The 14,486-nt window shown below is 41.8% G+C and overlaps 1 protein-coding gene across 4 annotated transcripts in view; it reads right to left on the bottom strand.

The window, feature by feature from the left end:
• Positions 1-14,260: 14,260 nt before the first annotated feature.
• LOC138750907 (KN motif and ankyrin repeat domain-containing protein 1-like) overlaps positions 14,261-14,486 on the bottom strand; it is a 206,804-nt gene continuing 206,578 nt past the window's right edge. For all 4 annotated transcript variants that reach the window (XM_069913036.1, XM_069913034.1, XM_069913032.1 and 1 more), the window contains exon 13: positions 14,261-14,482. In XM_069913036.1, the coding sequence (XP_069769137.1) occupies positions 14,420-14,482 (63 nt within the window). In that variant the 3' untranslated portion in view covers positions 14,261-14,419. The remainder of the gene's footprint in view (positions 14,483-14,486) is intronic.

Genomic DNA, 14,486 nt, shown 5'->3' with positions numbered 1-14,486 from the left:
TGGGCTCTCATCTTATTAGGCAACCTCATGTGTGGCACCTTGTCAAAGGCCTTTTGTATGTCCAAATATACAACATCCACTGCATCTCCTTTGTCTAGTCTCCTTGTAGTTTGCTCAAAAAAATGCATTAGATTTGTCAGGCAAGATGTTCACTTAAGGAAACCGTGCTGACTTTAGTCTATCTGCTCTATTCAATGCCCTCTCGTTCAGGCTCCCATCTCCATTGCCAAACTAATTTAAACCCTCCCCAACAGATCTAGCAAACCTGCCCGCCAGGATATTAGTCCCCTTCCTTTTAGTACAGGCCATACCTTTGCCATAAGAGGTCCTGACCAGCTTTAATTCCATATAATTTTTAAAATTAAATGATCTGAGTTTAAATTTCCCAATGCTGATAGGATGTAAACTTGTGTCCTGGATTAATAGTCCAGAATTTACCAAATTCACAGTGTTCTGCATGGGTTTCAGAGATGGAGCCCTTGTTCTTAAATAAAGCTGAGTGGGAGAATGGATCAGCTCATTATGGAATACTGGAGTAGACTCGACAGGCTGAATGGCCTACTTCTGCTCCTGTATCTTATGGTCTATCAATTAGTAATCACGTATTAGTTACCTTTATTGTATGCTCCCCAATTATTGTCAATGAAATACAGGATTAAAAACAACTAAGAAAATAGGCTAAGAGCTGCTGGATTTTTACAAGCTGAGCTTGACCGGCCGCCTGCTCACTGCCACCTGCACCCACCCCCCAACACGCCACATTCAATTTGTTCGGGGGGCTGTGCTCGTTGAACAAAGGCTCAGTGTGTTGTTCATCGAGGCCCAGCACTCCCCTCAAAGCAAGCAATCGATCGCACCATCAGTGTGTACTACAAACACGGCTGTTGTGCTGCTGGTGGGGGCTGCCGTTCTTCCTGAAGCTAGGTGACCAGAACTATACACAGTGTTCAAAATGTGGCCTTACCAATATTACAGCTGTAATAGCATTGGTCAGGGCATTGAGTACAGGGATTGGCACGTTCACTTCTCTAAGAGCTGACGCAAGTATGAATTTAATATTCAATTTAATATTCAATTTAGATTGTACAGATGGATGAATAGAGTGAGTTAAAGGGATATGGATTAAAGGCAAATAGCTGTTTTATGATCTCTGCTTGGAACAAAGGACACTGGAATCTGAAGCCAAATACAATCTGCTGGAGAAACTCAGCAGGTCAAGAAGCATCAGCGGGAGAAAAAAGAATGGTCGATGTTTCGAGCCAAATCTCTTCATCAGAACTGATAGTCTCTGCTTACTTGGAAGTGAATGTGAGTTGATTAAATTTAAAGGCAAATTCCCTGTTGTAACAACTGCATGCATTTATAAATACATGGCTCACCACTAAAGCTAGAATCAGTGCCACTAGCAAAAAGAAATACCGGCTTCCTTAGAGCCTGGTTAGCTCTACCTAGCTGAATTATGTACTTGATTTTGTCTGAACTGGTAACTAAATTTATATTAAAGATGTGGTCTGACTGATGCTCATAGAATTAAGCTTCATGGGAATCACCAGGCCTTATTATGAAAATTCCTTTGTCCCCCATGCTTTTTAAAGTACAGCCTCAATGGTGAACACTGACATAGCTTTCAACTGACTAGTGCAGCATTGCAAAACAAAGCTCTGGACGCCATCTACTGAGAGATATCTAAAACTTGATTTTATAAGATCAGTGATTTAGAAGTAGCCAAACAAGCTAAATGGAATTAAACAAACAAAACAAAAAGGCAAAATGAAGAAGGAAATGTCAGACATAATAATCTGTTATGCTGTTCAGCTGCTATTTATGAGTTTAGGAGAGTGAACGATGGACGAGAGTGCAGTTTTGGCAATATCAGTTTTAATTCTCTCTAAAACTTTCAAGGCTGCTGGAGAGAGGGGGAAATATTTTGTTTCAAATGGGGGCGTGCCTTCATAGTGTAGTCATGTACCCATTTGCAGTGGTAGGAAAAGAATCCCATACACCTCTGAAGGGCTTTTGCGGAGTCTGGGGGTGGCAATTTCTTAAGGGGTGCCAATCTTTCAGGATTGGGGCGGATTTTGCCCTCGCGAACAATGTAGCCCAGAATGGGAAGTTCTGTTGTATTGAAAACACATTTACCCTCGTTAAATGGAAGGTTGAGCTCTCTGGCCGTTGCTAGAAAATTTTTTAGGTTGTTATCATGCTCGGTCTGGGTCTTACCACAGATAATGACATTATCCAGATAGGAGAATGTACCTTGCAACTCATACATGCTAACAATTTTATCCATCTCCTTCTGAAACACTGACACACCATTAGTGAGTCCACTGGCCCTCGCCAGTTTCCAAGGTCGTCACTCCTGCAAAGCCTCCACCTGCTCCAATAAGGAGGTCTTCTCGTGTTCGAAAACAAGCCGAGAGGCTCCACTATTCGTAAACATCTTGTTATATTCTGATTGCGCTGATAGTTGCTAGCCTTGTTTTGGCCATGTCAGTAAATTTTCAATGCCATTTATTTGGCTGTTTTGTGTTATGCTTACAGTAGAATTGCTTGCTTGCTTGATTGTTACCCTAGAAGTTGTTCTTTTAATATTAACCAACTTCTGCCAGGGGGAGACTGTGATCAATCTGTGTCATGCTGTCAGTCTTTTGCTGTACTTAGTTTGCTCTACTGACATTGGACATGTATTATCTCTACCACTAAAGTCACTCCCCTTGGCTATAACTGTGTACGCACTCATTATCATTCATTATTGTACTATTGAGTTTCTACTAATAAAAGCCATGATTCCTGGTTAACTACACAGCCTTTGATTTATTTATTAACTGGCACTTCAGGTTGATAAAGCTCAGACCTGCTCAGTGAGAGCTGCCACTTGCTGCTCAAGCTCCTCTGCTGAATTGGTGTTGTAGCAAATTGCTCTAATTTTGCTTGTTGACTGAGGGCAGTCACCAAAGCCTCTAGCTGCATTGCAGAAGTCGTGGCCATCATGAGGTCAGCAGAGGTCAATTGGTCTAGAGGGTGGACTTCCAAAAGACTCGTACCAGGTATCCTTGAAATCGGGGAGGAAAACAATGCAGAAATGTCTGTTTTCATACATATCCATCAATAAATTCTTCACCATCCAGCCTGCACCATTTTCTGAGCATCTGTGACAACTTTCTGTTATCAAGATTGTCATCAGCAAGAATCTCTGCAATGCTGGACTGTCCAGCCTGTCTATCTGAACCTGGAACCGTGCTGCTGAAGAGTCACGCTCGGACCCGCAAAATGGACCCCCTAGTCCAGCCAGTCCAACTACTGCACACTAATCCCAATTATGCAGCCCACATTAAATTTTCAGACGGGAGCACGGACACAGTACCCCTAAGAGATCTAGCCCTGCCTGCTTTACCCCCTCCACACACCCTCATTCAGAGTGATCTTGAGAGGTGGGATGCACCACCCCAAACTGCAACCCCTAATAAACATTCAGATAGCCAGCATGAGGCTGTGGGGCCTCAGCATGGCCATCTGAATGCTTACTAGGGGTCGCAGGTTGGGGTGGTGCATCCCACCTCTCAAGATCACAATTGAATCCCCTATGACTATTGCCATACCACTCTTTTTCCTGCCCTCTCTCACAGCAGAGCTACTCACGGTGCCATGATCCTGGCTACTGCTGCCTTCCCTGGTGGGCCATCTCCCCCAACAATATCCAAAGCGGCATATCTGTTCTGCAGGGAGATGACTGCAGGCGACTCCTGCACTACCTTCCTAATACTTTTCTTACTGTTGGTCATCCAGACCCTATCCTCTCTACCCTAAAACTGCAGTGTGACCAACTCACCAGCATCTCAGCATCCCGGATGCTCCAAAGTGAGTCCACGCGCAGCTCCGTTGCTGATATGCGGTCAATTAGGAGCTGCAGCTGGACACACTTCCTGCATACGTAATCCCCAGGGACATTGACAGTATCCCTGAGCTCCCACATAGCACAGGAAGAGCATGACACAGGTATGCCTGAATCAAACCCTATGTGTCAAAATAAATTTAAATGAAAATGGAAAAACTCACCCCTCTATTTTTCTTTACCTGTGCCTCTGCCTCTCTGTGTCAAACCATCGGTTGTCCCACTCCTTCACCAGTCACTCACTCACTCACTGGGCCACTCCCAGACCTGTTCCTACTTGTATGTGCTGCTAGTCTTTGAAAACAACTACTCTACAACCCTAGACAATTTACTCAATTTCCCTCACCTGAACTCTCTATCTAATCACTGCCTCAATACTTACCTTGCCGTCAGACATTCCACACCCTTCCTCCACTCGATGACTCTGACTACTCGACCAAACTAACATTATGTCACTCTCTCCAACAATATCAAATAAAATTAACTTTAAAAAGTTCAGAGTAAGTTTGAAATACTTCAATCCAATATTTCTCAAGACTCTGACATGTCCAAAACAAATTATTTAATCATGCATCTCCATTGTCACATTTATCACAATGAAGAGATAAATCCACTTTAAAAATGAGATAGTTTAACGTTGGATATGTGAGCCCTATGGATACTTTAAATTGTAGGAGAGAGTGTGGGCACAGAAAGAAGTGGTATTGACCAATTTGAAAATTACATTCCAAGTTTTTTTGAGGAATTAAAAGGTATACGTCCAGCTCTCAGGCTTTTTAAATTTATCTGAGGAATCCTCTCTTATTTCCAACAATGCATCATATATGCTAGGTATTGAACCAATATAGAAAGGTTGTAAATTAAAAATTACATCAATTAAATTCTTATCAGTCTTTTTAGTAAATGTATATAATTGAGATCGTAAAAAATCTCTAATCTATAGATAACAAAAAAATGAATATTTGATAGGCCATATTTAACTGAAAGTTTTTCATAGGAAGCGATACTCACCTCAACAAATAAATCTTTAAAACATTTAATGCCCAATTTATACCATTCTTTAAAAGTTACATTAATTAAGGGAGGTTTAAAAAAATCATTAGAATAAAAAAGGACTGGAGAGAGAAAATCTCATGAAACCAAAATGTTTTCTAAATTGTATCCAAATCCTCAAAATATGATTAACCACTGGATTATTAGTTAATTTATTTAAAGATATAGGAAGTGAGGATCCAAGAAGAGAAATGAGAGAACATTTTGTAACAGATTTAGATTCAGAAGACCCATATTGGACCCATATTATCCAAAGCATAATACTTTTCTCCCAGACCTGAAGCCCCACAGCCTCACGCTGGCTCTCTGAATGTTTACTAGGGGTTGCAGTTTGGAGTGGTGCATCCCACCTCTCAAGATCACTCTGAATGAGGGCGTGTGGAGGGGGTAAAGCAGGCAGGGCTAGATCTCTTACTGTGTCTGTGCTCCCATCTGAAAATTTAATGTGGGCTGCATAATTGGGATTAGTGTGCAGTAGTTGGACTGGCTGGACTAGGGGGTCTGTTTTGCGCATCCGAGCGTGACTCTTCAGCAGCACGGTTCCAGGTTCAGATAGACAGGCTGGACAGTCCAGCATTGCAGAGATTCTTGCTGATGACAATCTTGATAACAGAAAGTTGCACCACCCCAATCTGCGACAAGGAGGAACAGGTCTGGGAGTGACCCCTAGTTTCGTATATTGACTGCCCAATAATAAAACCTAAAGTTTAGTAAAGCTAAACCTCCATTCTTTTTAAGTTTTTGTAAGTGGACTTTATTTTGACGAGGCTGTTTATTCTTCCATATGTAAGATAAGGTTGAGTCAAGGGAATCAAAAAGAGATTAAGGAATAAAAAGAGGCAAACCTTGAAAAGGGTATAAAATTTAGGTAATATATTTATTTTAATACAGTTGATTCGACCAACCAATGATAAAGGGGCAACTTATTTGATAATACCCCTTTCACATGTTTGATTAAGGTGACAAAATTTTCTCAGAATAAGTTTTTTTAATGGTTTTTAGAAAATTGTTACACCTAAATAGGTAAGTTGATTTCTTACAATTTTTAATCATGGAATCTGCACATAGTTCCTTCCATGTTTCATTCTTTATTCGTATATTTAAATCTTTTTCCTAATCTTGTTTGGGTTTATATATTGCTTCAACACTTTCCTTGTATTGCAATTTGCTATAATGTTTGTAATAATTTTTTTTTACTATCTCAGTGTCTGTAATTAAGAATTCATACCTCAGGTAATCTTAGTAACCAGGTAGTTCCCAATTTTTCTATTAAATAAGTTTTCAGCTGTTAGTATGAAAATATTGTACCATGTGATATTCTACATTTATTTTTTAACTGTTCAAATGTCAATAAATTATTTCCCAAGAAGCAATCTTTTATTCTTTCAAATCCTTTTCTTGCTCATTCCTTAAAAAAATAAATTGTCTATTGTAAAAGGAGTTAATGGGTTTTGCACTAGTAACATTTTTGGTATTTGATAATTTATCATCCTTTGCTCCATATTTTTATATATGATATTGTACTTGTGTTTGGGCAGTTGCAGCGGTTTCTTGGACTGGTTAATTTCAACCGTCGTTTCTTACCGAAAATGGCTGCATCCCTCTTGCCCCTGACCAACCAACTTAAAGGATCTGATTAGTTATCTTCTAAAAGACCATTGCATTTGCTCAAAGATGCCATCCATGCTTTCAACGAGGTGAAGACTACCCTTTTGGAAACTATGATCTGGTGCATCAGAAGCCCAGTGCTGTCCTCTCTCTCACTACGGATACCTCTGAGAGTGCAGTTGGGGCTGTATTAGAGCAAAACAATTGGTGGGATATTGGAGCTGCTGGCATTCTTTTCAGTCAAACTGTCACCTGTTCAGGCAAAATACAGTACTTTCAAGAGCGAACTCTTAGCCACCTACCTCACAGTGTGGCATTTCCTTTTCTAGTGGGAAAAACCGAGTTTCTACCATTTATACCAAATGCTTATATATACTGTGTGTACAAGCCAACACCACTATTCACCCCATGATGTGCAGCACTTGGTGTTCCTTCTGCAGTTTTCCTTTGACATGCAGCACATCGAAGGGATGGTAAATTCTGTGGCCAACACCTTGTCCAGGCGAGATATTGATGCCTTACAATCAACGGCGGTGATTGATTTCATGAAAATGGCTCGGTCACAACACAATTATCCCAATCTCATTTGGTACTGCCAGATCAACACAGGTCTCTGCCTAAAAGACATGCACCGAGACGACTCAGGTGAGACGGTAACTTGTGACTTTTCCACAGGCTAACCAAGGCCTTTTGTACCCACAGCTATGTGGTGGGAGATTTTCATTGCCCTCCATAACATGTCAGATCAGGCAAAAAGACATCAGTCGGGTTGATTATGGATCACTTTACTTGGCCTCGCATCAAGCAGGATATTGGATTATGGACAAGGATCTGTGTGCCATGTCAGTGTTCGAAAGACTGGAGACACATGAAGTCCAAGCTTGGAGGTTTTCCTGTTCCAGATGCTTTTTTCACTCATGTGCACTTGGATTTGGTCAGACCACTCCCTCCATTGAGAGAATTCACTTATCTAATTATGTCCTTCCAAAATGTAACACCTTACACGGAACTGCATTAAATTTCATCTGTTATTTTTCCAGCTGGTCCAGATGCCTTTGCAAGCTTTGAAAACCTTCACTGTCCACAACATCTCCAATCTTACTGTTATCTGCAAATTTGCTGATCCAATTTACCACATTATCATCCAGGTCATTGATATAGATGACAAACAGCAATGGTCCCAGCACCAATCCCTTAGGCACACCACTAGTTAAAGGCCTCCAGTCTGAGAAGCAATCATCCATCACTAGACTCTGGCTTTTCCCATTCAGTCATTGTTGAATCCAGTTTACTAATTCATCATGAATACCAAGTGACTGAACCTTCCTGACTAACCTATATGGGACCTTGTCAAAGTCCATTAAAGTCCATGTCTTCTTCTTCTTTGGCTTGGCTTCGCGGACGAAGATTTATGGAGGGGGTAAAAAGTCCACGTCAGCTGCAGGCTCGTTTGTGGCTGACAAGTCCGATGCGGGACAGGCAGACACGATTGCAGCGGTTGCAGGGGAAAATTGGTTGGTTGGGGTTGGGTGTTGGGTTTTTCCTCCTTTGCCTTTTGTCAGTGAGGTAGGCTCTGCGGTCTTCTTCAAAGGAGGTTGCTGCCCGCCAAACTGTGAGGCGCCAAGATGCACGGTTTGAGGCGATATCAGCCCACTGGCGGTGGTCAATGTGGCAGGCACCAAGAGATTTCTTTAGGCAGTCCTTGTACCTTTTCTTTGGTGCACCTCTGTCACGGTGGCCAGTGGAGAGCTCGCCATATAACACGATCTTGGGAAGGCGATGGTCCTCCATTCTGAAGACGTGACCCATCCAGCGCAGCTGGATGTTCAGCAGCGTGGACTCGATGCTGTCGACCTCTGCCATCTCGAGTACTTCAACGTTAGGGATGTAAGCGCTCCAATGGATGTTGAGGATGGAGCGGAGACAACGCTGGTGGAAGCGTTCTAGGAGCCGTAGGTGGTGCCGGTAGAGGACCCATGATTCGGAGCCGAACAGGAGTGTGGGTATGACAACGGCTCTGTATACGCTTATCTTTGTGAGGTTTTTCAGTTGGTTGTTTTTCCAGACTCTTTTGTGTAGTCTTCCAAAGGCGCTATTTGCCTTGGCGAGTCTGTTGTCTATGTCATTGTCGATCCTTGCATCTGATGAAATGGTGCAGCCGAGATAGGTAAACTGGTTGACCGTTTTGAGTTTTGTGTGCCCGATGGAGATGTGGGGGGGCTGGTAATCATGGTGGGGAGCTGGCTGATGGAGGACCTCAGTTTTCTTCAGGCTGACTTCCAGGCCAAACATTTTGGCAGTTTCCGCAAAGCAGGACGTCAAGCGCTGAAGAGCTGGCTCTGAATGGGCAACTAAAGCGGCATCGTCTGCAAAGAGTAGTTCACGGACAAGTTTCTCTTGTGTCTTGGTGTGAGCTTGCAGGCGCCTCAGATTGAAGAGACTGCCATCCGTGCGGTACCGGATGTAAACAGCGTCTTCATTGTTGGGGTCTTTCATGGCTTGGTTCAGCATCATGCTGAAGAAGATTGAAAAGAGGGTTGGTGCCAGAACACAGCCTTGCTTCACGCCATTGTTAATGGAGAAGGGTTCAGAGAGCTCATTGCTGTATCTGACCCGACCTTGTTGGTTTTCGTGCAGTTGGATAATCATGTTGAGGAACTTTGGGGGACATCCGATGCGCTCTAGTATTTGCCAAAGCCCTTTCCTGCTCACGGTGTCGAAGGCTTTGGTGAGGTCAACAAAGGTGATGTAGAGTCCTTTGTTTTGTTCTCTGCATTTTTCTTGGACCTGTCTGAGGGCAAAGACCATGTCAGTAGTTCCTCTGTTTGCGCGAAAGCCGCACTGTGATTCTGGGAGAATATTCTCGGCGACACTAGGTATTATTCTATTTAGTAGAATCCTAGCGAAGATTTTGCCTGCAATGGAGAGCAACGTGATTCCCCTGTAGTTTGAGCAGTCTGATTTCTCGCCTTTGTTTTTGTACAGGGTGATGATGGTGGCATCACGAAGATCCTGAGGCAGTCCATGTAGGGCAACATCAACAGCCTTTCCTTTGTCAACTTTCCTGGTAATCACCTCAAAAAACTCTAAAAGATTGATTAAACGACCTACCACGCACAAAGCCATATTGACGTCCTAATCAGTCTTTGGCTATCCAAATACTTGTATAACCAACCTCTTTGAACACCTTACAACAATTAGCCTACTACTGACATAAGGCTATTTTGGTGCCTTGTTAAAACACAGAATAATGTAAGCTACCCTCCAGCACCACACCTCTGGCTAAGAACATTTTAAATATTTCTGCCAGAACACCTGCAATTTCTATGCTAGCCTCCCTCAAGGTCCGAGGGAATATTTTGTCAGTCCCTGGGAATTTATTCACCCTTATTTGCTTTAATCTGTAGAGGTTCATGACCTCACTGCTCATCTTCTTTACTGCCCACAACTCTGTACCTGAGTGGATACTCATGAAAAAAAAATTAAGATCTTCTCCATCTCTTTTGGCTCTATACAAAGCTGACCATTCTGATCTTCAAGGGGACCAATTTTGTTATTTACTTTCCATTTGCTCTTAATATTCCTGGTAGAAACCCCTAGGAATTTCCTTCACACTGTCTGCTAATGCAACCTCATGTCTTATTTTAGCCTTCTTGATTTATTTCTTGCAATTTTTATATTCCTCACGTATTTAATTTGTTCCATGTTGCCTATCCCTGCTATACACCTCTCTTCTTCGGAACTAGATCCCTAATATTCTTTGAAAACAAAGGTTCCCTATGCCTGCTAACTTTGCCTTTAATCTGGATGGGAACATACAAACCTTTACTCTCATAATTTGAAGGTCTTCCATTTACCTCACACATCCTTGCACGCCTAATCCATGCAATCTAGATCCTTTCTCAGTTCCTCAAAATTGGGCTTCCTTCAATTTAGTATCTCAACCTGGGACCCACATCATTAACTTGAAACTAATGGCATTATGATCATTAGACCCAAAATATTCCCCTGCACATGCATTTGTTACTTTTCCTGTCTTGTTCCCTAATAGGAGATCAAGTATTGCATTCTCTCTTGTTGTTACCTCTATATAACTTTCTTGAACACATTTGACAAACTTCAAGCCATCCAGCCCTTTTACAGTATGAGAGTCCCAGTCAATATGTGGAAAATTAATATCTACTATCACAACTTTATGTTTCCTGCAACTGTTGTTATCTCTCGACAGATTTGCTCCTCCAATTCCTGTTGACTATTGGGTAGTCTATAATACAACTCCATGAGTGTGATCATCCCTTTCCTGTTCCTCAGCTCCACCCATACAGCCTCAGTGGATGAGGAATGTGGTCTGACCTGCTTGAGTACAGCTGTGGTATTTTCCCTGACCAACAATACCTCACTTTCTCCCCCCCCTCCCCCCTTTCATACCCCCTGCCCTATTGCCTCTGAAATAAGAGAAGCCTGGAGCATTGATCTGCCCCTCCTGCAACCAAGTTTCACTAATGGCCACAATGTCATATAATTCCACTTGTCAATTCATGTCCTAAGATCATTTGCCTTTCCTACAAAACTCCTTGCATTAAAATAGATGCAGCGGAGAACATTTCCACCTCCTACAACCCGTTGACTTCTAACTTTGCATGCAATGTTTCAAATAATCTTTTCCCTCTTTCACTCCTTTATCTGTTTGACCTGGTTCCCATCACCCCCTCCCCCCCACAGAACAGCACTAGCAAACCTTCCTGCAAGGGTACTAGTTGCCCTCCAGTTCAGATGCATACTCTCTCGTCAGAACAGGTCCCACCTTCCCTGGAAGAGAGCCCAATGATCCATGCACCATGCCTTTAGCATTAATATCCTATTTCTAACCTGTAACTCCTGTCTATCACCCCCCTCTGCTTCCCAAATGATCTGGATTTCATCTAACTTTAGCTCCAATTCCTTAACTCACCTTGTCAGGAGCTTCAACTCTATGCACTTCTTACAGATGAAGTCAGGGATACTGCTGGCTTCCCTGATGACCCACATTCTGCAACAGGAGCATTTCCTTGCCTTGGCTGCCATTTCCCACTCTATATGACGAGAGGAAAAGTTCTATGATATATAAAATCTGCCCTTACCAGATCCCACCTGGTGAATCCTTTTTGTTCCTCAAATAGGGTGGCCCTTTCTTACTTCAACTCCTGCAACACAACCTCATCCTCTTTTCGTGAAGCCTCTCGAGCCAAACCATTACCACTCTGACTCAGTCCACTCTAACAATGACTGTTACATCATCGACCACTCCGCTACACACTCCTTCACTTTTATTGTGATATTTAGGTCACCTGATCTCGATTGCCCTTCAACTGATTAATTTGATTGCCCAATCCTCTGCTATCTGACGATCCTCTCCCTTTTCAACCCTTTTGTCTTCAACTGTTGAACTCGATTTATTTTCTGTATTTCAGTGTATTTACATTTCTTCCCCTTCTCCATCTATTACCACCTGCCTTTGGGACCGTGTTCCTCCCCCTCCCCATCCCTGCTCCCATTTTGTTCGGGCACCTACTAACATTTTTCCATTCCCGATGAAGGCCTGAAGCCCGAAACGTTTGTTATGTACCTTTATCTGTATGACCTGCTGAATTTCTCCAGCATTGTGGTTTTACTTCAACCATGGTCCCTGCAGACATTTGTGTTTTACTTTTTACATTTCTTTCTTTGCATTTCTCTATTACATGTCTGTATCTTTTGTTGAATACAATTTTTTGCACTAGTGATAAGTAGAAATTCTGTTTGGCCTGCAGCCAAAAGAATCTCAGGACTATATATGATGTTATATATGTACTCTGACAATAAATCTGAACTTTGACTTGCTGAGTTCTTCCAGCATTCTGTGTTGTGACTGATTTCTGGCTGTATCTTGTTGAAACTGGTCTGCTGCCTGCATTCACTATCTGCTGCACTCATCCACCTGCACTCACCTGAATGAGCTGACACTCCACACCCAACAGGCATCTGGCACGAGGGGGGGGGGGGGGGGGGGAGTGGGCAATGAACACATCTCCAGTACCATATGATACAAATCAACTGATCTATTTTCTTGCAATTAGAAACCCTTTACTATACTAACAAATCAACAAAAGCATTAAAATAAAGAAACTAATTCATTTACCTTTTTCTAGTGTTAACAGTTCCATTCAAATGAACAGGATTGCATTCAGTGCATCAGTCAACATCATATATTGCATCCAAACCCTTTTGGTGCATTGATACACCACACCTAGGTTCACTGGTGAATCCAGGAATGTAGCAGCCCATTAGATCTGCTGTCATCTGACCTGTAGTTTGCCCAGGCTTGGCAGGGTATGGGTAAAACTCTGAGACAAGTCAAGCAAAAAGCAATAATTGGCAGGCTGTTCCCTACAGAACGATTGGCTGTCAGTCAGGTTAATTTAGCCCATTGCCCACCACAGGATCTCAGGAAGTGTCCTTTTGATCTTTTGAGCTGTTCTGCCAGTCAATTTGATTAAAGTTGAGCTGTATCTCTCCATTTGGATTCACATGTCTTGGTTTGATTTTAAATGATAATGAATAATTTACTGGTACTTGAAAACATTGTAGAAATGAAAGCTAAAAGTAACTTTTTAGCTTTATTCCTCTTCCCTCCTCCCAGCTCATAATTTACATCTCTTTAAATACTCTTTTTTAATCATAATTGTAGTTTTAGCCTCCACCGTCCTTGAGGCAGTTGTTCCCACACCACCATAACTGTTTATGTGATCTTATTTTCATTAAATCCCCTCTAATCTTATTAAACATAAATTAATTTCCACAGTTATCAATCCATCCGATTCGTTTGGAACTGATAACGCAACTTGAAGTGGTTGATGCATGCCATTCCCAGAACGTGTACTTAATGGCAGAGAAACAACTGAATAGGAATCCTCCTCTGCAAAAGTGGAAAATAATGTCATAATTTCAAGTGAAAAGGATGAATAAACTGCAGCTTAAATTGATAATTAAAGTCAACAATTTCATTATTTATGTATCTATTTCACCCCAAGAGAGGAGAGTTAGGGCAACACAGTAACACAGCTATTAGAGTTTCGTTCTGGTTTTGAGTGTTGTTAGGTGCCATTTGTGCCTTTTTTCCTGTGATTGCATGGGATGGTCACATATCCAAAGATGTGCAGGTTGGTAGATTAAATAGATCACTGTAAACAGTTGTATCATGGCCTGGACATTGCCCTTAAGTGTGTAAATTAATGGTACAATCTGGGGTAGGATGGAGAAATACATGGGAATGTGAGGAGAATAAAATGGACTTGTCCAGGATTAATTTCAAAATGGATGAATGATGGTCTGCAAGGATTGAAGAGCTTGTTTCTGTGTTGTATTTCTCAATCGCAACTACTTCAGCACTCACGTGTAATGAATGTAAATACTATTAATGTAGGAGGCCTTTTAAAAGAAAAATAACTAAAGCAAAATAAGTGTTATTGGGTGGTGAAAATAAAAGTTTACAAAAATGCTTGAAGCTGTCACTAGATGTCAGTGTGCAACCATTCCAGGATTCCCCACATTGCATCATTCCACATGAAAATAAATCTGTTAAAGTTTCAACCTTAAGGGTTTTTGATCACTTCAAGTTTATATGATGCAATAAGTTATTCTTAAGCAAATATAGGTTCAGGAAAAGAGCTGTTAAGGGCATAAAACAAATAACGGTCAGTGTAGTAATATAATTAGCACAATGCTATAACAGCGCCAGCGACCAGGGTTAGAATCTGGAACGGTAAGGAGTTTGTACGTTTTCTGTGTGTCCACTTAGATTTCTTCTAGGTGTTCTGGTTTCTTCTCGCATTCCAAAGACATACAGGGTTAATTGATCACATGGGTGCATTTGGTTTGTGGGTCAGAAGAGCCTGTTACCGTGCTGTATTTCTAT

The sequence above is a fragment of the Narcine bancroftii genome, unplaced genomic scaffold (genome assembly GCF_036971445.1).
Source record: "Narcine bancroftii isolate sNarBan1 unplaced genomic scaffold, sNarBan1.hap1 Scaffold_302, whole genome shotgun sequence".
NCBI classification, from domain to species: domain Eukaryota; kingdom Metazoa; phylum Chordata; class Chondrichthyes; order Torpediniformes; family Narcinidae; genus Narcine; species Narcine bancroftii.
The sequence above is the reverse complement of the archived record's forward strand: the minus strand, read 5'-3'. Positions and strand labels throughout refer to the sequence as shown.